We start from the raw sequence: 26,255 nt of genomic DNA on the forward strand, positions 1-26,255 counted from the left end.
TCATTATAAAAATAGAAATGACTGGGACACAGGACACAAGATAGAATGAGCAATATGCAGTGTTTGATTGCAGATTTTTCACAACTGCAGTGTGCATTTTGCCAAAACAAACCGGCAAGGGTTCTCTTCAAAATATGAAGCCATTTATTTTTTTATCTATTTGAGTCAAGGATTGCTTTTCTCCAGTGTTTTCTGTTTATTGGTTATGTTATTCTTGGTTTTATCCAAAACAAAATATATGTATATATACGTAGCATCATGGTGGCAAGATGTTAACTACGTCGCCTGGTAGGCAGGAGGTCGTGGGTTTGATTCTGACCCTGATACCCGCTGTATATTTGGAGTTTGCGTCACGTGGATTTTTCTCCAGGTCCTCCGGTTTTTTTACCTTCCCATTTAGAAACATACTTTTAGATTATTTAACTGCTATAAATTTCCACATCATAAGTCCATTCGTTGAGCTATCATTTGTGGCCAGGTCACTTCTGAAAAAGAGATGTATATAGCTCAGTGGGATTTACCTGGTAAAATAAAAATATTTGTGTCTGTACAGGAATGCGTGCAGCAGTTCATGGCGAGCAGTAGTTCAGCGGTTAGCGCGCTGCGCTATGAACCAAGGGACCCGAGTTTTATTTCCGTTCATAGCCACCAACACCAGTAACAATTATCGGAACCAGTCCCTGGGCCTATCGTCGGTCGAGTCAGCCTCAAATGCATACCTAGTGCAATGTATAAACATCGTCACTGGGGAGAAGAAGGCGGTCGGTAATGGTACTCGCCAACCATTATGGCTTTAAGAGGTGCTTGTTAACAGCACTCGCCCCAACAGTCTGTTCAGGCCATACGGGGGGAGAGGGGGGTCTTTGTCTTCATAGTAGTTCATGTAGTTTACAAGCTCAATGAGACATTTTTTATTTCATCGACGGTTTGGTAGTTTATTTTCTATGTATCAACACTCAGCTCATCATCCCCCTGGCCGTTGATTAAATGAGCACCATAATACAGGTTTTTTTGGGTGAGATCGCGTAAATATATAAATATGTCGTTAAACCCACCACTTAGTAAGGGTTGTCACGTAAACAGAACATGCCAATTCGTTACGAGTACAGCACACCAATATGTTGGAGAGCAAAGCCACAACATTTACAATCTGAGTGCGATGCCTCGCCAGTAATTACAACTAGCTTCATCAGGCGGCAGGTCAAGGGTGGTTGCCTTGTGGAGAGAATGGTGCCCCTCCATAGGAACGTGGAATCTCCGCAACTTGCTCAGAACTGCCATGGCAGAAGAGTGCCGCTCAACATTCCTGTAAGCGAGCAGACGCTGCGATTTCCGACGTAAAGCAACAGCAGTTTCTGTTAAATCAGGACCTTCTATAAGCAGTCAAAAGTTATGATGGCTGTAATATGTATTTGTAAAAAAACTCACACATTTACTTATATACCTATACTTGGGGGCATAATACCATGAGATAACCCGTCAGCCCGTCACTCTTTATTTTGCTATTTTACGACTTGGTGAAACTTTAAGCACATGTTTCTGAGAAATTGTTAAATTTGTTTTTTTCAAAAGGAGGTAGTCACACACATGCTTGCATGGTATGATGAGTTCTCCCAAGTAACCGTCTGCAACAATATGGCATTATTGAATGCACTGACTTAGTTTGAATGCAAATCTCAAGTATACTTTCCCATTAAATATACTAAATAAACTACTCTGATCCTCGACGTTGTGGACTTAGACAATCCATTTGACTCTGTGATTCGATTCCCGCTTAAGGCCAGCACCAGTGATGATTATCTGAACCGGCCCTGGGCCTCCTTTTGTCGACTCAGCCTCAAATGAGTACCTGGTGCAGTATGTAAAACATTGCCACTCGGGAGACAAAGGCGGCCGGGCGTGGTGTTGGCCATCCCCTCGTGTACTGTATCGGCCTTCATCGGTGATACTCGCTAACAGCACTTTCCCCAACAGTATGCTAAGGTTCATCTTCTTGGTTCTTTCGGTAAAGTCACGTAGAAGGGAAGTAATAAAATAATAAAAATGAAACATAATTAAATTATTCTCACGACGTTTCGGCCACAACGCAAGCAGCCGTCCTCAGGTGAAAACCAGGTCCGTCGAGGCGACAGAGTCTGAATGAAACAGCACGGACCTGGTTTTCACCTGAGGACGGCTGCTTGCGTTGTGGCCGAAACGTGAGAATAATTTTATTATGTTTTATTTTCATTATTTTATTACTTCCCTTCTACGTGACTTTACCGAAAGAACCAAGAAGATGAATCCCTGCAGTCACGAAAGCTTCAAATCAAAATTTATGCTAAGGTTATACGGGGGGGGATCTTTGTTTTGTATCATGTGTGCCAGTGAATGCTGGCACAATATGCACAGTACATGCTAAAGGGTTGGTCTTTTTTTTTTGTCATTGGTGCATCTCAGGCCACCGCATGGTAATTCTGTTGTGTAATTGCTCCCATTGGGGCCCCATTTAATCCCACACTGCCGTAATGAGCAGCCCAACTCCACCGGCAACTGTGTGACCCGTACCATTTACACACGAAAACTAACAGCCATTATCCATTTGATTAATGAATATTTTATTTACATATGTTTGAGCTCTCTCACACAACACATTTGTGGTACGTATAGGAATCGTTTTTTTTGTAAGCAGGGACGCTATTGTACGTAACAGTATGTTATGAGGCTGTATCAGGATGCCAGTGCTGGTTTTAAATTGTAAATAGTCGTGCATTAATTGGCCTGTTACAGTGAAATTTGGGATACTGTCGAGCTCGCTTTTGATTAAGAGTTGACAGTGCTATTAAATCTGCCCGTTTGGCCTCGTGTGTGAGGTTTGGTGCTGCAAGGTTGCATGGTTGCAGTCACTAATGACTTAAAGTTGGTGGAAAGATGTGTTTATCTTCTTGGTTCTTTCGGTAAAGTCACGTAGAAGGGAAATAATAAAATAATAAAAATAAAACATAATAAAATAATTCTTACGACGTTTCGGCCACAACGCAAGCAGCCGTCCTCAGGTGAAGACCAGGTCTGTCGGAAAGACAGCGTCTTTTTTTTGTCATAAAAGGACGGCTGCTTGCTTTGTGGCCGAAACGTCGTGAGAATTATTTTATTATGTTTTATTATTATTTTATTATTTCCCTTCTATGTGACTATTCCTGAAAGAACCAAGAAGATGAATCCCTGCAGTCACGAAAGCTTTAAATCGAAATTTAAGATATGTTTAGTTATTTAAATAATCGCCCTGAAATTTTCCCAGACAGGACATGTTTTGCATCATCTTAATGTCGGGGTGGCATGCTTGCGATAAAAATACGCAATACATTTTCTGTAATCGTGTAAATGCATTGTCTAATTTGTAAGTGTTAATGTAATCAAACAACTGTCTAAGCTTTAATCCGAGTACACAATGTCTAGAATTTTATTAATTTCTCATAGCCTCTCAGCAATCACACTCTTTGTCTTTGTGTTGATACATACGTCTTGTATAGAGACAATTGTACATTGGATGAAAACATTACATACATTATACTTACAACATGTAAAACACATCACCTAATTTTTACTTTTTTATTTATATTTTTTAAGCACCGTGAAACGTAATTTAATGCCAGTCATTATTTGTTGATAATTCTAAATTTGATTTAACATTAGACGTCACATTTACATTTAAACCAATGTTCTTCCAACTAATTGATATTATTGTTAATAGTACACTAGTTAAACTGTAGAACGTTACGTATTCAATTATGACTTCGGGTTTGGCTATGACATCTGCAAGCAACCACTCGCACTTGAATACAATTCCTCGTGTTGATGTCCTTTTTAAACCAGTTGGTACGTTTTGGCAATTCAGCAAAAGAGAAAATTGCTAAGCAACCAGAAATCGTATTGCTGATTGTGTTAAACTCCTATTGTGACCATTATTATTTTGCATTGTTATTTATTTCATCATTTATTTCTTTGTGCCAAGCACATCTCTTATTATGTGAGTAAAAATCCATCTTTACAACAGCAGTTTAATTCAGGCTTGTTAGACCTCTAATGGGATATATCAGCTTTTAAGTTTCGCGCACATGTGGTTTGCATGACAAATAAATATATATCGTGAAATTAATTTGGCAAACACATTCATCTTGCTTCACTTTGCTTTCAGTGTGAACAAAATGTAAAATTGGTACCTGTCACCCCAGCTTATCACTGGCAGCCTCATTAAATTATTATTTCTGGCCTTTTGCTCCGCTGTAATGGTTTCGAAATGCAAATTATGCACCGGACAAACGCAAAAATCGCTTGCCTCTCTGCTTTGTGTGATCCCCCCCCCCCCCAACTCATTGTATTGTCATCTGAGCTGTAAACTCGACGGTTTCAACCTCTCAGCTCGGTGAGCTGTTTTCTGACTTTCCGTCCCAGTGTCTCTCGCCACCTACCGGCAGTGTGGCTCTCTCGTCACGGCACGTGGCCGTCGCGTTCTCTGTTCATGCCGCTTCAGGGCCATTCGTTCAGTGCGTACGCATGGAGGGGGGAGGTTGACCCAAATTCGTTCGCTTGCGTATGGGGGGGGGGGGGTCTACTGACAATGTGCGTACGCATAGGAAACGGGGGGGGGTGAAGCCTTGATAATAATTTGTCTACATTGGCCTTCAAACGAGTTAGATAGTCCGGCGGTGGACTATCTGCTTGCTTAAACACGTTAATATTATTCATCCTTGATCGTTTCTACGTGGATTAAATATCGTCCGTTCTATAGGATTCGGGGGGGGGGGGGTGTAAAAAGTACGCGCGCGTACAGGGAGGGGGGGGAGTGGTTAAGTTTTGACGGATTTTTTGCATACCTACTAAATGGATGGCCCCCTCGTGCGTTGTCTGATGTCCTGTGCCCTCATGCTCTGCGTGCGGGTGTGGCTGGCTCGAGGGAGACCGAGGTTAAAGTCTCTGAACTTGTAAACGCGTGGCCCTTTTTGTTCCCATAGATCTGGTCTCCTTGGCTTGGTCAATCGGCCGGGTTATTTCGAAGCGATATATCCCACGTTGTTCCGGAAGAGGAATGCGCCTAATGTCGGGTTGTGTTGTTTTGTCGAGCCGCATTGGGTTCGTTTTGTGTCAAATGTGTTTAAATTACCTGGAAAAATGCTTCACGAGGATTTGTAATTGTCACGTATTTTTGTGACAGGAAAAGGATATTGTGAATATGACTCTAAATTAAGGAATGCCATTAACAAAACTGCCATGACCTAATCAGCTGTTGTGAAATAATCATTCCTGTTTTATTGCAATGCAAGAAATCTTTAAAAACCTCTGTGTTTTTCCAATTAATTTTGGCATTGACAGATAGCAATTAATCATTGCCTGCCTCAGCGAATGTTTTTTTTCTGATTGCTGCAAATATAACGCACGTCGGAGTATTGTATGGTTATATCCACAGATGCTTGTGCCTTCAGGCATTAATTGTAGTGATTTTAAAAGGGACGTTACACGAACATAATTTGGTTTATTGCCTTAAGGATCAGCCTTGGATGATGAAAGCTGTTTCAATTCTGGGTCTTGACGGTATATGTACATCATAGATCTTTCCTAAAGAAGCCAGTGGGCTTTTTGCTGGGATATGATTGATTATTTTAATCGTAACCTCTTTCCAAAGTCCTTGCTGTCTCAACTAAATTCACGTAACATTATAATCGGCCTGGCACTGTTCGCCATTGTCTTTATCATCTGATGAGAGTGCCAAGCGTTGCCACGTAGTAACATAACATCCCTCGGGCCCGGGCAATATTTTATCTCATTAATTTGTTGCTATAGCTTAGCGGGACATGGAAACCTAGGGTTTGTTTATACATAGCTGCAGATGTGATGAGTGCAATAAAACACACAGCATAGCCGCTTGCTCAACAACAAAAGGCAGTATTTTCAGGAGCAGATGTGGGATCGGTGCATCAGTTGCTGGCTCATGCTGTTTGTAAATCCACACGCAATGCACAGGAGGCGGATAAGCGAGTATATAACAGTGAGATTTTTATGAACCGTATACTTTCTAGTTTTAGCATTTTTAAATTGAATTTGATAATGAAAAGCAGCGTCCTATTGTGCCTAAAGAGAAGCATTTTTCAACAAGTGCCTTTTACCGACTGTGTCTTGCGGAATATAAATATGGGCACTGACATATAAAATTTTACAAAAGCTGAAAAGTACACAAACAAACAATGGAGAGATGCATTATGAGAATTGTATAACCAGGCAGAAAAAAGAACACATTGGTCAGTGGACAAATAAAAATCATATTAACTGTTTGGATAAGTAAGTGGGCTTGGGGCAGGACATCCTCACTAGAAGCGACCATAATGGACGTATGAGACTGGTGATGCAACGGTCGACAAAGGAATGAGCGTGCCTGTCAGGGTGACCACTCAGGAGATGGAGAAAAATTCACGTGTAATGGTGAGATGGATTGCGGCATCGCAAGACTGTGAGGGATGGTCGTGGATAGGCGGTGGCTGATAATGATGCTGACCTGCGTGGTTAGTAGTTGGAAAGCTTTCCAGATTTCAGGGTTTCACCGCTTCAAATTTCACTTTTGCTCCGTAATTCTTGAAGGTATTATCAACCTGCTGAAAAGTGAAGAGTAAAATGTAACTATGAGCTGAACAATTTTTTTTTTATTTTACCAGGTGAGGCCCACTGAGCTACGTAGCTCTTTTTGAGAAGTGACCTGGCCATAAATGATAACTCAACGAATTGGCTTTAAATGTGGAAATTTATAGCAGCCAAATACTGCAAAAACATGTTTATAAATATGAAGGGAAAAACTGGAGGACCCAGATAAAAATACACACGATCACGGGGAGAGAGACACGCAAACTCCAAATATGCGGTAATCAGGGTCAGGATCGAACCCACGACCTCCTGCATACCAGGTGACGTAGTTAACATCTCGCCACCGTGGCACCCGATCTTAAAGTAGGAAATTATTCACAAAAATAGATGCTATACCAACATACAAACAGATATTGATCATAACAATTCCCACCCAATCCTTCCTTAAATGCCTCGTGTATAATAAATACATTGTACTGCTTTGACTGAAACACAGCAACTTTTCATGTACCGCAGGTGCTTCAATGGGGTATTAATTATCACACTTGGTTTGAAATCCAGTGGTTGCATTTTCATCACTTCTCCTGGCATTGGAAACGGTGGTCCGAGTTTCTTAAAAGCCCTACACATGGTCAGTGAGGAAGAGTAGACCAAATACCCCCTCCAGGGACTCTCAAGAGATCCCTCCAGTGAAAGCTTTTCCTTTAGCAGTGGCATTCGACAGCAATTCCAGGGCTCAAAATAATAACTCAATGAAGTTGCTTATCGTGTGAAATGTATAGCAGCCAAATACTATCAACACGTGTTCATTCTAAATTTGGAGGAAAAAAGAGGACCCGGAGAATAATCCACGCGACCACAGGGAGAGAGACAATGCAAACTCCAAATCTACAGGTTTCAGGGTCGGGATCGAACCCACGACCTTGTGTATATCAGGCGAGGTAGTTAACATCTCGCCAAAGTGTACGTATATGTTTTCTGTGTGCCTGCATGAGAATACCTTCCCTGCTCCCTGCTTGTATGTAAATATATCATCTTTGCCCCTCGCTCACCACCATCCTGTTTCTCCGACACCAGGAGTACATCATGGGGCTTCCAACACTGGTGCTGCCTCTCTGTAGTGGTAATATGGCCCCCAGACCATATTCCATCTGGCTACTTGCTTGTGGAGTTGTGCAATCAGCTGTGCATGCCTGGCACACAGGACGTGGATAGAGGCGAGCAGTATATATGCTCGATGCAAATGCTTGAGAGTACAGAGCTGATGTGCGGTCCATTTATTACAGATTTTTCAGGCCATTGAGACGGACTTAGACATTTGACGAACCTCGAGAGTGAACCAAGCGTGCAGGTTACGTTTACAGAGCGAGTATCTGAGCAAATATATCCAATGTCAAAAGGTCAGCATCATCTCCTCGCACAGAATGAGCAAACGGGCAGCGCTTATCTCCATCTGTGATCCTGAAGCAGTCGAGGAACATCCACAACTTTGTGCAAGGACCACTCTTCCCACAATGTGGTGGTGCTCATTTTTCATTACTCTGCAAGGATGATGGACTCAATAGATCTCTGAATGGAATTTGGACCTATAATCGTCTGATTGCGAGAGTCTTAGGAGTGTAATGATGCACTGATTCAATTAATATTGATTACACTGGTCAACACACTTTTCTGGCATAAGGTATTCCAACGGTTTTAAGGTAATTTTGGGGTGCTGATTCCAAATCTGGCATCAGTCTATCACATCAGGTTTTTTGAGATATCAAATATTGCATTTTCAATAAAAACTGCAGAAGAAAAATAATAAATAAATGTGGATATCTACATTAAATGATATTATAAACACACTATCCTAAAAATATAGCACCATATTTTAACACTAAAGCAGTCACTGACTCGCAACAACTTGCAATCATAAGTGACAGAGTTAATTTCGGGTAAAATCAATTAAAATGGGGTATGCCGATAGCATAACAATTATGTGATAGAGCAAATCTGAGATCAGATTTGGAATCAACACCCTGAAATTAGTCTAAAACAGCTGCAAAAGTCCAGGCCAGAATATTTTTTTTTTGTTGACCAGTGTTATTTAAGCTCATTGTATGCACGTAAGATCATGCATCTGAAAATATGTTTAATCGATTGATATATTTTGTATTTATTGACTGTACATGCTCCCCGGAAGCTATAATTAGCTACTAAATTGGCCGCAGTGTTAAAAAAGGATGAATTCTACAATGAAACCACAACCCTGGATAGAAACATTCATTGCATCGCCAGGGAGGAAGGGGTGACGTGTTAGACATTCGGGGTAAGTACTGTTATAGAGTATTTACCTGGGCTAACAGAGAGGCGGGCAGACACGTGCTCGCGAGCATTATTGTGGACACGTGGAGCCGACGAGCAGCGTGTCTCCCTATCGGCTGAAAGAGCGCAATCCATGAATGAGTAGCTCACTCGCCGTTGGTGGAGGGGAGACGAAATGACGTCGGACGTACCTCCCGACGCAGAAAGTGAGAGGTCGGAAGGTGTGCGCAGCAGCGTATGGGAGACGTGAAGATGTGTGACGAGGGACGGGAGGAGAAAAGTGATCGGATAGAGAGAAACGAGAGGAAAATAACGGGGAAGAGAGGAGTGTTTCGGGGCGCTTTAGATGGTGGAAGTTGAAGTGAATGCACGCTGCAGAAGATAAAGCTTCTCACACCTTTTGAACTCAACCAACGTGTCGGAGTCGTTACACTGTGACCACTGCTCTCCCCGGCTGAATGCGTGCAGCCCCAAGTGTCTTGGCAATGGTTGTATACAGTACTCGGGTATCATCAGATGTTATTTCTGTGTTGTTAACAGTTTAGCACCAATGGTATACACACCCTGCGTATCGTCTGCCTTGCGGTGCCGGCAGATGTTTCGGCCAGAATTACTGGTTACATTTGCGGACCATACGCGAGGTTATCTAACTGGCCATTCACAGTCGACATTTGATCTGCCACATGCTAAATCTGCTGCAATGGCCATCCCAGCCTCGATATTCAAGGTTTTAATCTATATGCGCTATTTGCATGTAAGTGCACGCCATGTGCACAGGCCAGCTGTGGAGGCTTTTCAAGGTCTCCATGATTAACCACGACTTTGGCATTGCCAAGTCCAATTGGTTGCCGTGCGCTTGTGCTGGAAATTGCACGTCTTTATGACAGAGGTCAACCTCTGCAAAGGGCAGCCACTCGACTTTCTAATGGGGCGGTACTCGTTTTTTTTAATCAGTCGAAGAGGAACAATGGGCTGGCTTGACTCCAGATCGCTATTTGAACTCGCAACCTTACGACTGTGAAAGAGGCATGCTCGCCATATCACCACACGTGTGATTACATTTTGCGCGAATCCACAGGTGTGCAACACCGCACTCTATTAATATTTGCAAAGTGCATGCTTACCTCTGCACGGAGCGTAGAGTGAAAACCTGCTTGCAATTCTTCTCTCTCGTATCCCTGCTAGCGGGAATCTCTGCGGGGGGGTCAACAGGTCGAGATATGTAGAAGGCTCCGATGCAGGATGGGGTGCATGTGTGGCGCAGGTGTGGATGCTCTGGGGGTCGAGGTAGTCGTGACTTATTGCTCTCCGCTGACACGGCAAGGCCACCGCCCTCCCCCACATCCCGCACTTCGACTGTGATGAAGCCAGCGGCTGAGTGAGCTGACGGGTTGATGAAGACACGGAGCAGCTGTCAGTCTGTCTGCACGTACAGACCTGTCACCATAGGGGGGTCCAGTCTCCCGGTGTCACTCCATCGTTAACTCCAAAGTCACTTTCACGGAACAAACCATTCAGCCCTCAAAGCTGCAGGAAGCCGAGTAGCCACCTGTCCCAGCCACATTTGACAGGACTGCTCCTCAAAGCATGGCAGTTGAATTTTGTTTGATTTTATTTCAATGTCGATTCGTGCAATAGTCTCCACCGCACAAACGAACGTTTTTTTTTATCAGCGTTCATCTCTTATTTATGGTCCCAGGGGCAGCGGTGGAAAGTCCCGCAACCCGTACGGTGAGCAGTCAGTCTCTGTGTGGGATTACGACGTCTGTCCGTTGGCCACAGAGTGGCCGCTTATTGTACCGCAATGCTGGAGGGGATGATAAGCCGGGTTTGAAACTTCCCAATCTCCACACGGCAAGTCGCACCGCTCTGCTTCAGCACCCCTGGGCTATGCTTAATTATGGGCGTTACGTCATTACTCAGAGAGAGAAATGCATCCTGCCAGCAGCACGGATGCATCCTGGCAGGAGACTTACATGGATAAGGACGCCTTTGGGCCTTTTCCCCACTGTCTTTTCAAGGAGATCTTAACGTCCCTAAGTATGCTTGCTTCATCTGTACAGGAGTCTTACATTTGGTTCTCGTTGACACTGCATATCTTAACCTCAGCAGCTGGATATAGCTTAATTCGTACGCATACCAATTTAATATGGGGTTTCCATACAATGTTTTTTTTTTTAATCCTGGGCTCAAACCATCAAAAGCACGAGACACATGAGTGGCATTTTAACACTCGTACAGCAGGAATTTATGCTGTAGGTGCTGGCATTTTACCTAAGCAGACATCTGCTTTCAAAATATGCAATTTTTTAAAATGTTTTTTTAGCTATGTACCTTTGAGTTTTCAAGCCAAAGTAGAGCATTATGATAGCACTCGTTTGTGTCGTCGGCCCAGATCCAGGGGTGGAAATTCGACATTCCTATGGTAGGCACCAGTCTACTCATAGGATGACTCCTGTGGATGTCTCACCAAGTGGTATTCATTTTATCGGCCTTGGAGGGCCGATGGACCAAGTCAACCCCTGACTGGGATGTGAAGTTGCAATCTTCCAAGTGTGTGAGCCAAGAGCTCAGCCAACAGCTCCGCACTGTGACTTCTTACTTACTCACAGCCTTCATTACGTAGATTCGTGAGAGATTTGAATCAACACGTTGAGTTGAGTGTGGAATCAGGTGCTGCTAAAGCCATGAACAAATATACACCACAATGTTGGTTGTTATTGTTTCACATGCTTTATAATTCCTCAAGGAAAAGTATGAATTGTGCTTAATTATACCCATTACGGTGGTTCTCCTCTATAATGTCTCATCATTGTTGCTTCCGTCTGTGTGCCATTCAAATCCTGCCTGGTCATTAATTAGGGCAGTTGCTAAATATAATTTTTCCATACCGTGGCTGTTTAAGACCTCGTTACATATTTGTAAGACGAGACGATTGTATTCCAAAGATTACGGTTAGACATTTAAAATGAGTGTACTCAATTTTAAAATTGAGAAACATAAACACGTAATAATCCTATGCTTTCAGCACAATAATTGGGATAGAAATTAATGATTTCATTTATTCCTGCATACCTTATATTATATGTCAAATATATATGCAAGTCATTTGGGGCATTATGCAAGGAGTTTGACGATAATACGTTTTAGAGGCCTATTATATTTTCATGTGCTCGCTGTTCACTGAAATATTCAATGGTAGCAGAAGGATGCATTTTTTTCCACCGGAAAATCAAAACGTAAATAACGCTGCCAGTTCATGTTCAGATTGAGTTTGTCAACTTAACCCATCATCCTTATGCAGTTGCTAAAACAAACACCGCTTTGTGGGAAGTGTACAAGATGGCTGCTCTCCTGTGCCATGAGTTGCGGATTCACCACCAGCCACAGAACTTGATCCACCACCAGCCCACAGAACTTGATCCACCACCAGCCACAGAACTTGATCCACCACCAGCCCACACGACTTGCCGTCCACGATGCCCGAACCTGACAAGCGCCAAACGAAATCGACGTCATTAAGGCTGATCCCCGACGCTGGAACGAACACACGTCGCTTCACCCTTTCCGCTCCCCGCACACGGAATTCATTTCCAGCAGATTTTTCACAACGAGCGAGCGGTCCGACGCACTCTGCTCAAGGCAGTTGCAGAATTATCCGCGCGGAAGAGCACTCGGGCGACGCTCGGACTTTGTCCCGACGCACCCTCTGGCATGTGTTGGCGACTCGCTGCAATGAATCCTGCGCGCCTTATAAATCGGACACGTTTTAATTTATTATCGCGAACAACAGTTGTCTCGTGGAGAGGGCTGCTTCTTGAATCAGAATATTTATTTGTACTTGAGGAATCCGATGAGCTCTTAAGCTCTTTTTCAGTATGTCCAGTAGTAAGAACGTTACAATGACAAATAGTACAAAAACATGATGGTAGTGCAAAGTATAAGAAAGGTAAACAAATCACCACTGGGTCTGGGCCACGAGTCAGTCGAGATGAGCGCACACTCGTTTACGGTCACTCGAGCAGAGAGACGCTCTTGAAGGGTGGCTTGAATGTGCTGCATTGAACGTCATTAAGTGAGAAATGTGACATTTAACACGGAAGCTTTCGCAACCAATATTATAATTCACGAAGTTTTTTTTGGGGGGTGCGATTAGTTGAGTTCAGGCCCTCTGTGTAATTTATATAACATATGAGATGTTATAAATATACACTATTTATCTATCAACTTTCATGGGTCTTTCATGGGTCTTCCATGCCTTTGATGTGGAAAGCATATGGCACTTTGTAATTAATACTTTAACATCAGTAACTGCTATGATGTCCGCTTAACCTTACACCGCATACTCTGACATCAAAATGTAATTGTTCGTTGTACTCGTACATGCAGTGCTTCCTTGACTTATTTGGTATGCAGTTCTGGCTATGTTATGACATTATTTCATGCTCTACGGAGTGACCAGCCTGAGCCAGGGAAATGTGGAATTCACCCCTCTGACTCAGGGCCACTGATGGAGATGAGTGCCTCCCAATTGCTCTCTGTGCTGGGAGACATTTTAAGAGGAATGATTTGAGGTTCCTTTGCATCACCTCACGAGGGCTGTGGATTGTTTACCTATACCTCACGCTTGAGAAGCGTCTTATCTTCTCCAGGCCAAGAAATAAATACGTGAATAAAAATTGCCACATAGAATGCTTTTCACACATGTGTAATAGAGTTCACGACTCTTGGACGCCGGAGTTGGAGGCACACGGGTTTTATTCACACAGCACGGTTCTGGCATACAACACTAGAGGGGGTGTCGGCCCCCTCACCCGGCTAGCTGGGGATACACGCGCTAGCTACTTCCTAGCCTGCCTCCTAGTCCTCCTCTAACGGGCTAGGGGAGGCTATCTGGCCCGACACTGGTAAGTCGGGCCCGGTACCCTGAGTCCCAGACCAGCGCTGACAAGAGCACCGGCTCTGGATCTCGGGACCACGCCGCTGGCTCGGTCCTGTTCGGCCCTGATAAGGACGGCGAACCAGGGGAGTCCAGGGCTCTAGCTAAGACGTCTTCAGTCTTCACTGGTTAGCTTAACAAGAACCCCGAGCCCTCCGATACATCCCCTTTTATACCCAACCCCCCGCTGAGGGGTGGGGCCCCCCCGGGGTGCCTGGCGCGGACGTCGTAGAGAGCACCTCCCCGTGCACTCACGTAGCCCCGCCCACTGTTTGTTTGCCATAAGCTGCCATGCATAACGGGCTCTCTCTCTAACACCCCTACACATGCTTGGCTTGAATTCAAGCGGCGTCTCTGACAGCGCATGATACAAATTTACAGCCAAAGGGTGCTATTATATTGGCTCCTGCAGTGCTGTCTGAAACGCTTTGTCCAACTGCTGCTGTTTGTCATTTACAACCAGGCCCTCCGAGTATTGCAGAGAGAGATGCTGCCGCTGGCAGGATTGAGAACATTACCTGAGCGGTGTTACATTAACACGAGTAGCAGAGGGCAGCGGTCGAGTTTGCACGCACAATGTGTGCGCTCGTTAAAGGGAACTTCGCATTCTTCATTTTTTTTGCTGGGCGGGGTGCTTTGTTGCATCACAGGACCGTGAAAGAATGGCGATGGCTTGGGAGGCGTTCATCCAGCAGTGGATTGATCATGGCTGATGATGATGAGAATACCGCATGAAATAAAATGCTGCCACTGCCATTCAATTGTTGACCTTGCAGTTTTATGGTTTTTAATTCAATACCAGCAATAGGTTGACTCAACCCATCATCCTTAACGAGTCCATAGAATTGGTACTAATCAGGTCTGATCCTTTGTCGAGACTGAAGGCCTGTATGGAATTTTGTAATTTCCCACTCCTTTCAACGTGGGTGAGCACTGACCCTTGTTCATTTGAACAGGCAGGTTCCTTTGCATTATTATTTTAATGCAACAATCGATCCAGCAACTGTGCATGAACTGATTTCATCACTCCATCTCCTTCTCTCGGGTGCTTTACAATCATTGGCTGCCACACTTGACCATCATCCAGCAATGCTCTAGTGATGTCTTCATGCCCAATCTAACTTATTTATTTTAAATAGTGTGGATGATGGAATTAACCCGTGGATTGTCATTCATTATTTATTCAACACAACTCAAATTAGCACGGTTGGCTATATATGGTGCGAAAGAAATTCTAAATACATACATTCATTCTGCATATAATAATAATGCCGATAAGTTTTCAACAGTCGTTTTTACAAACATGAATGTTGGAGACACCGTATGGGTCCGTGAGGTAGGTGTGTGGACAGAATGCTTTCCCTGGAGCCTTGGCACTGACAGAAGGGAAACAATGATGAAGAGGCAATTTAGTGGTACAGCGCGAGAAAATCACACCACGATTAATTGGAAAACATTCTGCCAAGCAAGCAGGGACAAATGTAGTCGCGAACCTTGATGGGGATGGCATGTAATAAATAGCGGAGAAGGGAGGCAGGGGTGCATGGGTTGGATGGATGTTGCATTATTTTTAAATGGCGTTTCCACGACAAAAATAAGGATGGCGGGGAAGTTTGTTAATAATTATGAGGACATCACAGTGTAGAAATAAATGGCGAACATATCCAAAAACCCAATGGAACCGTAATAAATCCATCGTCTATGATCATTGGACCAGGATAAATAGTTCACAGCCATTCTGTATGCAAACTAAATCGTGGTTTAGGATTCATTTCGTTATTTTGAATCCTATTTTTTTTCACCATTCTGGAATGCGTTGCTGCTCATTGCTGTTGTGCAAAGCTGCTGTGGCAATCTCGCGTGCAGTACTGCCACACCATGGAGTTAGAACACACTGTCACGCAATGCTGCTGCACCAAACCACAATGTTAGTGCACATCACCGTGGCAGTACGATACATCACACCGCACAGATACCCGACCGTGGCAAGGAACATTATGCTCTTGAAAGATGGGGTGTGATTGTGCGGAGGGGAATAATGGCGTAGGCAAAGTACTAGACTGCCAACGAACAGCGGTTGATTTCTGGCCATGTGCATTTACAAAGTAACACATTCCTGCGGAGGGAGCTGGTAGGAACGTTGGGTTGCTTGGTCAGTGGTCAGGGTCAACGGCGGCGTGGTGTATTCCGCAAATATGGCCGACTGTGAGGGTGGGCACAAGCCGTCATGAGTAGGTTAAATGTTGGGTTTTATAAGGGCACCACGGTGTGACCAGCCCCTCCCCACCCAGCCCCACCCCTCCCACCCCCCACCCAGCCCCACCCAGCCCCACCCCTCCCATTTTTGGATGCACGACGGACGGACGGACACAATAATCCCCTGTGGGCTGGTGGAACCAGGTGGTTCCTACAAGTAAAATTGTTATCTGAACAAGGCTTGGTGCTCCTGCTAAGTCAGCTCAACCTTGTTCCTGGTTTGGTGTGATTGGTATCAGCACTGGGAATTGGCTGGATGCAATGGCCCCACTTGGCCGCCTCGCATTTCACGACGGCCTCCATATGTGCTCGCGTACAAACCTTGCTCTAGCAGCGGTCTCTGACTAAAGTGGTGGATCTTTGTGTGCTATGTGTGCTATGTGTGCTATGTGTGCGATGCGTGCGATCGACAGACGGTCCTCGGCCCACCCAGAAGGAGGTGGTGTCACTCCGAGCCTTCATGCTGCTGTTCCTGAAGCAACTCATTCTCAAGGTAAGTGTAGCCCGCAATCCATTGGAGAACCCTCTTCTTCCCGTGGAACAGCTGAGCCAAATTACGTGTGCAAAGTATCCAGAATCCAATGACATTAAATCTAAAGTAGGCAGAAAATTATATCTCCACTGTTAAGCCTTAGAGCCTGATCTTGTCCAATCTCAAGAGCTAAGTGCAAGAAAATTCTGGTTGGTTAATGCAACATGGTGGGGAATACAAATGGATATCTGATGGTTGGTATAGAAATTGGCGTGGGTTTTTGAGTTGTGGCTATCATCGCTGTCATCTTTGTTGCATCTATACCAACAACCACAAAATGTGTCATAAGCTCAGCATCTTATGAACCACAACATTACATTTTATACATATAGAATTTGAAATGTTCACGTTAAAATGTATTATATATCAAATTTGGCATACATAGGTGTTTAAAGTATCATACAAATATTCAGCAACCTTGATTTATTTATAATGCCATGTGGCAAAATTATAAGATGGCAAGTTTGAATTTGACAATGTTTCGGCTCATCATCATAAAATCCATATAGGGCTATTAAAATTAGTACTATTTTGTGGGAATTCTCCTATTACTATTTGCTAGTATTTTTATTTTTACCAGGTAAGGCCCACTGAGCTATATAGCTCTTTTTCAGAAGCAACCTGGCCACAAATAATAGCTTAACGAAGTGGCTTATCATGTATAATCTATAGCAGCCAAATACTCATGCACGATTCCAAAATGTGGAGGGAAAGACCAAAAAATCCGGAGAAAAATCTACGCAACCACAGAGAGAGCATGGAAACTCCAAATATACAGCAGGCGTCAGGGTCGAGATTAAACCCATAACCTCCTGTATACCGGGCGAGGTAGTTAACATCTCGCCACCATGGCGTCCCCAAACAATGTAATTCTTCCCACCACTGGTTCAGAGCTGTCAACAGAGCTCAGCACCGTTCATCGCGCATTTGACCAGGGGGACGCTTGACATTTGACTTTGTCCATTGTTGTGTGTGGCGATTGCATCCTGGAATGACACTTTAACGGATCTTGTCACTTACTATGATCCAACGAGATTGATTCTCGTGTTGATTCGCAGGTCTTGCTGTAAAAAAAAGGTTTGACTTGTTATTGGTTCTCACCTGGTTGTAAGCAGAGGGATTGCCTTGGAAAAATATTGCAGATCGAGACTTGGGAAGGCAAAGCAAAATCTTGACTTACCAAGATAGTTTTTGACAGTTCCAAATACACAATTACCTATTTGCACCCCTCACAATCAGACCGCGATTTCCCCCTTTGCTGAATAAGATAACCAATTTCCACTTTGGGCAAGCGTGCTAAAAAGCGTCCTGTGGCTGAGACGGCAAAATTTAAGTGCAATATTTGGAAGCATTTCACGTCTTGAGCCCTGTTCTTAGTAGCATTTGAGCTCAGGCCCCATTCAATTTGAGCCGAACAAAAAAAAGTGTCAGGCAACGACTCAGGGGTTTGTTTGCAGGGACCGTGTAACGGTCAGCACACAAGGGGACAACGTAATTGAATGCGGATGAACTGCTACAAAATTGATCAATTGCAGGATATCTCATGAGTGTCTTCGAGGCAATGATGAAAACATAAGAGTGCACTGGTTGCAATACAGGTTCAATTGAAAGGTAGGTAAAGCAATAAACCAAAGTGCGGGGGGGGGGGGGGGTCTTACTGAGCAACACACATTCAAGGTGTGTGTACATCACAAGCGTATTCTGCCGTTTATGGCACAAGTGAGGTGCAGTATACGAGTTTTGTCATGAGACAACCTTTATTCCAAAGCGTCTTTAGTCAACAGCACATCATATTAGATATGGGGATGGGCCCTTAAGACGGGGCCACATAAATTATTCTGAAATATCTTCGATGTAGTTATCTTTCACGTGATTTAATTGGTCACTTAATAAAAGTAAGTTCTCAAAGCTTGTATTTGCTTATACCAATGGTGCTAGCTATACACCTCTCTGCACTTAGTCTTTTTTTAGCAAATCGCACCTTTTTTTTTTAAACCTAACCAAATTCATCTTCAACATTGTCTTATAACAGAGACACACGCGGTAGTAAGTAAACAACCATATTAGGCCTTAACCTTCAGAATTGATAGAGGACAGCATACTGTAATGCAGTGCCTCTAAAACACTTGGAAATTTGAAGAGAGCTGCGGTCATAATAACAATTATGATTTGAATTCATGTTGCATCTAGATTGTACGCATCTCAAGATGCTGCACAGGGCAAGTGCGTGCACGTATACAACACGTTCAAAGTCATTGCTGAAAACAAAAAGAAAAAACACACAAATTGCGCAGATTGAGCAGTCAGTGGCGAGACACAGCGCACTGTTGTCATCTCGACCACTGCAACCTCACGCAGTCGGGGAATTTCACGGTGAGATGTAATGATCGAGGCCACAATATTTCCCATTTAAATTTCGATTTAAAGCTTTCGTGACTGCAGGAATTCATCTTCTTGGTTCTTTCGGTAAAGTCACGTAGAAGGGAAATAATGAAATAATAAAAATTAAACATAATAAAATAATATAATAAAATCTTTTTTATTATGCTTTCTTATTATTATTTTATTATTTCCCTTCTACGTGACTTTACCGAAAGAACCAAGAAGATCTCCCATTTACTCAATCAGAAGCAAAACCAGGAGGGGGAGATGATGTGGAAGGAGATGGAAGGGGAAGGGCGCATCATAGTCACGGAGTCCTGAGGGTGGAAGTGAAAGGCAGTGCACACGAGTCGTGCCACTCAGGGAATTTTATTGTTCCGCTCAACGCCAACGTGAACACTTGGAGAGCACCTTCCCTATTGTTGACGTCCATCCTTTTCTTCCCCGGTGCCCCGAGTCTTTGTCTCGCACCTCCTTATAAACGCTCTCTTCTTCTCTCCTCTCTCCCGTCAATCTGTATGTTTCTGGATTTGTATGGGGCACCACGGTGGCTAGGAGATGTTATCTCCCTCACCTGGTATGCAGCAGGGCGTGGGTTCGGTCCCGACCCTGACGCCTGCCTATTCGGAAATTTGCATGTCTCTCTCCATGGTCTTGTGGATTTTTCTCTGGGTCCTCCGGTTTTTCCCTCCACATTTAGAAACACGCGCTTAGAGTCTGCGGCTGCTATACATTTCCAGATGATAAGCCGCGTCTTTTGTGGCGAGTTGGCTTCTTAAAAAGAGCTACATAGCTCAGTGAACCCTACCTGGTAAAATAAAAAAATTTGTTTAGTTTTTCCCCCAAATCCCCTCACGCCCTTCTTGAATGATTTCTCTGGGCGTGGTCCCGTGCCCTTTTCGTGACCCCCAGACTCAAACCTGACGCGTTCTTGCAAGAACTATAATGGAGTATGCAGGGACAGAGGAGAGAAAGGAGGACTCAAGTCTACACTCAGAGAAGGGTAGAGAATCAGCAGCGTGGTTATCTTTTGGGGACATTCTGAACATCTGAGGAGTGCCCTGCTACAGTTTGGATGTCAGATTTTAGGTTTCACCAAACAGTTTTAGATGCATCTTCTTGGTTCTTTCGGTAAAGTCACGTAGAATGGTAATAATGAAATAAAACATCATAAAATTATTCTCACGACGTTTCGGCCACAACGCAAGCAGCCGTCCTCAGGTGAAGACCAGGTCTGTCGGGGAGACAGCGTCGTGAGAATTATTTTATTATTTCCATTCTACGTGACTTTACCGAAAGAACCAAGAAGATGAATCCCTGCAGTCACGAAAGCTTTAAATCGAAAGTTTTAGATGCCATTAGTTATTGTGTAGCAAATTAAACCTAAAAGTGTAGAACATAGATAGGTAACGTTATTTTAATCCAAACTTACATCTCTCACTCTTTATATACAGTATAGTATCAACTTCGCTACATCATCATGGCTCTGAAAGCCAGGTTTGCAAAATGCATTTGTGCAGTGTCCCATTGTGGCCATTGTTCACAGTCAATGCTTTGGCATGAATACTTCAAACTGGAGCTGCCATCTGAGGATTTATTTAGACATTCCTTACAGGCTAAGTTGTGAACCCAGGGCTTCTGAAGTGCCAGCTGAGTTGGCTGTGATTCATTACATTTAGCCCACAGCTGCCTGGAAAAGTGAGCGCGCCGTTTGATTTCCCTGCATTGACATGTAAGCTTACCTAAATTGGTGAAATTTGGCCAGGGAGCGATTTTTAGGAATAAGTAAATGCTTCCTTAACATAATAAAAAAAATACCTACTCTGTACTCATTATAGATGTTGTTACAATGGATTTTTATATATCGTTATCTTCTTGTTTGATATTTGTTGATTGTAGCTTCTTGAAATGCAATGACGAATGCACACCATGATTATTTTTTTTTATCTAGCTTTACTACCCGGCTTCGCCCCAGACTTGGATTCTTGTGTTGGATTAATACACGGCCTACGCAGAGGGTGGGGAGGGGGTGCGTGACGTCAGCGGGCACACTGTGTGACGTCAGCGGGCACACTGCGTGACGCTGCCGCATGCGGGTGACATCACAGATGTGAGCGGTGACATCACAGACATCACAGATGTGATGTCACCGCTCACTTGCCGTGCAAAATATATCCATTATTGCGCCTCCCCCCCTCCCCAAAATACAAAAGTCTATTTTGATACGTTTTGCATTGTGTACAGTCTGGAAGCTGTCCACATGCCAAATTTCAAGTTTGTTGCATGTTGGGAAGTGTGCTAAACATTTCGAACAGACACACATTCACAAATTTACCTTTTTTTATATATATAGATATCCAACCCTCATTTCCCTCCTTGCATAGGTGATGCTCTGGCTCGTGCACTTTGCCTCATATTCTGGAAGTTGGCACTTTAAATCCCGGTTTGGGGTTGCCTTAGCCCATCATCTTTCTGAGATCGATAAAGTGAGTACAGTAAAGCCTTTTGAATCCATGTACGGTGAGGCTCCTCCCCCCCTTAACAAAAAATCAACGGCACAAGCGGCGTGGGTGCACTCATGAAGCTGCTCGCAGGCGAATGCGGCATCTTGTCACCACTTTGCGCTACGGTGGCAAGATGTTAACTACCTCGCCCGGTATGCAGGATGTGTAGTGGGTTCGATCCCGCCTGTATATTTAGAGTTTGCATGTTCTTAATTCTAGATTTGAAGCTTTCGTGACTGCAAGGAATCATATTCTTAGGTTTTTTCGTAAAGTCACGTAGGTAAAGCATCAAAATTAATGAAAATAAAATAAAATAAAAACAAAAATCACGACGTTTCGGAGGCAACACAAGTCTCCGTCATCAGGTGGGACCGTCACAGCCAGATTAGCTGCATCAAGTGAGGCAATGATTCAAGATGTAATCCCTTAAAAGCGAGTTGAGGGGGGAGGAGAGGGAGGGGGGAGCTCATCAGAATATGGTAGCCAATGAATGGAACGTATCGGGAGGGAGGGGGGGCGGGGCCAAAAGGGTGGGCGACGGCGTGGAAGCGATTGTGTGCAAGCGACAAACTACTGCACACGCCAACACAATGGACAGAGAGGGGGAGGGGAGGTCTGATATACATGATAGACAAAATAACGAAAATGCCCATGTTTATACCAATGCTGGCTGAACAATGAAGAGAGTACTGTTAAAAAATAACTGGGGATGTTAACACTCGGTAAAGTAAAGTAAAATAGTGCCTGTGATAAGATGGTCCAAAAAATTGTAATTAAGTCTTTTTTGCGTGGTTGATAACATCTTTCCAATGATTACTAAGTTTGTACCCATCATCACGGTTGAAATTATGTCTGTTTTTATATTTGTATGGCTTCGTGTACAAACCTTTGCAGAGAACCTTGGTCTCGGAAAAGACAATTTCATGAGAGCCCACCGAGTTGTAGCAATGATCGGCAACGGCAGAAGAATCAGTTCTGCCGTGTTTCAGATCTGACTTGTGCTCGCGGACACGATCAGAAACATGACGTTTCGTTTCTCCAATGTAGCAATCACCACAAATGCAACTCAATTTGTAGACTCCAGGATACTGTAATTCAGGAACGACATCCTTCACAGATGGAATCAGATCACGGATTTTATGCACTGTACTGAATCGGACTTGGATCTTATGTTTGTTTAGAATTTTGGAGATCTTTTTGGTCACGCCAGCTATGTATGGTAACGTGATGGTTTTGGTCGGAGTTTCATGTGGCTGTTTCTGTGTGGTGGGAGAGACAGCATGGCGGATAGTACGGTCAGAGTATCCGTTCATCCTGAGGGTGAATTAAGACATGTACATCGGGCCCTCAGGATGAACGGATACTCTGACCGTACTATCCGCCAAGCCACTTCATTGAGCTGTCATTTCTGGTCAGGTCGCTTCTGACGAAGAGCTATATAGCGCAGTGGGCCTTACCTGGTAAAATATTCATAGTTTAGTTTGGCATGCGGCGCCCAAGGGCACGTGTCCGTTGAGTGCCCCAGTCTATCACATGGCCTGCTATTGGTGACCTTGCGTCCTCTCGTTTATAAATGTGTTTAAGGTTTTAACGAGATATATTTCTTTATCATTGCACTCAATTTATTGCGACAATCAATATTCCGAAAACGAGAGAGTGAACCTCAGAATTCTCACTCTGGTGTTTGTTAGAGACTAAATTTAAGCCATGGTGATGTTTGCACTGATGGTAAATTGTAAATATTTACTTAATATTAATTGCATGTTTATGCAATTTAAGTGGTAAGTGATAATTACATTTAATTAAAACGTAAATTTGCTGAAAATAATTTTCAACACGCTGGAAAACCACATTACTGGAAAGGCTGATCCCCCCCCCCCCCCTGCCATTATTAATTCATGACGACATTGTGAGTGGTCGTCACAGGTTACCCTTGACTAGAGGCTCGCGCTAGCCAGAGGAACGTGAAAAGCTCACCACCGGTTAAGGGCTGCCAACAAAGATGTGCACCAACCCACTCTGGCTTGAGAACGGAGAGGCTTCTTCACTTGAACATCTCTTTCGCTGCCTCTCATTTTCCCACCACGTGCAGGCATTCTTTTTTTCTATCAACAGCGGCAGGCAATTTCTGTCTTAGTACAAACTATACACTGATACATCCCATGCCATAGAGGGCACCTGCTAAGTCAGATATCAGAGGATGCTCCCCTGCTAAATCAGATGCCGTAGAGTGGAACAGCAAGAAGCCACACTGCATGATGCAGTACGCGTAGCCTTTGATTAAATTGCAAGAAACCATAGCAGTGGCATGGTGCAGCTTAAAGGCTCTTGTTGCTTCATGGACACGATAAGCTCAGTTGTCTATGTACGGTGCAAAAGAAGTTCAACATACATACATGCATACGTGTCTGTTAAATGGCGAGTGCAGGCATTGTGTGGGTTACCCGTGTATGATCTCTGCTTTTCTGGATGTTCCTCCGGCATTTCAATCTGCACTCTAGACCTGTGGATAACTTCATTCTCTTCCACTGCATTGCTCAGACTCGCGAGTATGCATGAGATGTGCCACTCTTCGTGCGTTATGAAAATTACTGCCAGCTGGATAGCTCCTGAAAATAACAAAGTTCAGCGGATGCATTGGTTGTTTGTCTGGAATATGTTGGTTTTTTTCCCCATGGTGAATGGCTTGGACAAGATTGACATTTAAGAAGTGAACTCTGCCATGGAAGGGGAAGCAATTTTTGGGGAGAGTTTAATTGCGAGCTCATGCATGCGTGTGCATTTGTCAGCATGGGTGGGCATTACAAGGCAGTGTTATGTACGCTTTCTGCACGCTGTCTCCAGCTTTCTTCTGTAAATCTTAATAATACTTCTCAAAATAATAAGTTACGATCACTCTTTTGCGAACTAGCATATAACTGAGGATTGCATTATTATATTTGATTTACTGTTATGATTCAACACCATGCATTTTCAAAACAACACAATCAGCCAACACAATCAGTACGGTTGGCTACGTAGAGTGCGAAATAAGTTCAACATACATACAGTATAACATATTCCTTTAATATCAACTCCTTATAATATATAGTTTATGTGATGTTCAAAAAGCGAATTATATAACTTCATGACCACTCAGCAGTCTTGCCATAACTAATTCGCTTATTTGGCAGTATTGGTTGACTTCTGTCGGCTGCAAGACAGTAGTGTACAAGGTTAAATACACGTTTCATCGGAAGCGTCACAAATTATTGGCGCATGTGAAAGCAACTGTAATCGTTGGCGAACTGCGCTATGAACTCATCCACCCCGTGGCCTGGGTTCGATTCCTGGCCCTGCACGTGGAATTTGAACCTGCCCCGAGTCTCCCACTCTGTCATTTAAGCCTCAAATGACGAGCTGCAAATGGTGCTTTGTAAACATTAGCAGTGGAGAGACAAAGATGGCCGGTTGTGGTTCTGACCACAGCACGCCCTTGTCCGTCGTGCTGTCCCTTTGGAAGGTGCTCACTCGCAGGACGTTTGCAGCTGTGGTCTATAATGATTAACACGGATTTTGTGGTCTTCTGTTGTTGCCCATTTATGAACTTCTGTCGGGCTTTAGCACAATGTCAAATTACTGAGCCAACAACTCTTGACATCCAGTGACCTCATTAAAATCCAGAAATAAGTTTTAGGATATAAAGTTTGACTGTTTATTAATGATGTAATCAAAATGTAATTTTATTCCTGTAAAAAATAACTTAGCCTTTATTTTTTATTATAAATAATAACCCAGCATAACATTTCTTTTTTTTTCATTTTAGAGATACCTATGCTGAAATAGTCCACTGAAATGCAAACATTTCTTTTGCAGGGATGTCCAGCCCCCATTTACAGAAGAAGACTTAAGTTTATGAGAAATAGCCAGGTAGGGGGTATTTTGTTGCAGTGAGAAAAACAAAGACTTGTAATATAATTTGTGAACAAAAAACCGGGGCCATCATTTTCTGCTACGGAAGAGCGCCGCTGCAGGATCTTTCATATCCATTATATCGAGTAAAGAGATCTAAAGCTTCACAGAACTCAGAACACGTCAACATTTCTTACAGTGCAGTATTATCTTTATTGTCTCTTAATTTTAGGCTATTAGCTTAAGGGAAAACAGTACTGCCAGTCCACGCACTGGGCAATCAAACACCACTTCAGTGCAAAACAAAACATTTCCCCCTGATAGCCACAGTCATCACCAGGGCCCCAAAGAAGCTTAACGTCCACAGTGTTAAATAAATAAAACTTCCAAGATCACATTATTGCAGACACATTATTTGAGGCGATGCTGCTTCGTCAGCAGTGGTACAACAGGCACAGTTCACAAAAAAAATAATGTCAACACATTCGGCAATAACTCTTCTTGGCCTTAAAATAAAAAAACAGGTGACGTTTCAGTGACGTTTCGGTCCCATTTTGGGCAATGGTTCTTTTTCAGAGCACATTCAGTCACGTTATTGCAGACAAATATGTTTCAATGTCACTCTAACGCAGTAGTAATATTTCATTCTAGTTTGTGTGTTCGTTGTGTTTATAGTTTTACTGAAAATTAGCTTCCTTAACAGAGTATGGAAGAGCATGTGTAAGTGATGCGAGCAAGTTAAAAGGTTTAGCAGAAGTGGTTGAATCAATCGGAATTCTGAAATCAGATCTGATTGTTTCAGGCTGGTCACAAATGGCCACTGAAAATAACCAAA

General features: G+C 43.5%; 1 protein-coding gene across 1 annotated transcript in view; it reads left to right on the forward strand.

The window, feature by feature from the left end:
• The window catches only part of LOC144723968 (neurobeachin-like), a 518,054-nt gene that overhangs the window by 347,166 nt on the left and 144,633 nt on the right, over nucleotides 1-26,255 (forward strand). Inside the window, exon 14 of the mRNA XM_078602770.1 lies at nucleotides 16,525-16,604. Coding sequence (XP_078458896.1) covers nucleotides 16,525-16,604 — 80 coding nt within the window. The remainder of the gene's footprint in view (nucleotides 1-16,524; nucleotides 16,605-26,255) is intronic.

Source organism: Lampetra planeri, chromosome 19, assembly GCF_965212315.1.
Source record: "Lampetra planeri chromosome 19, kcLamPlan1.2.h2, whole genome shotgun sequence".
In the NCBI taxonomy this organism is placed as follows: Eukaryota; Metazoa; Chordata; class Hyperoartia; order Petromyzontiformes; family Petromyzontidae; genus Lampetra; species Lampetra planeri.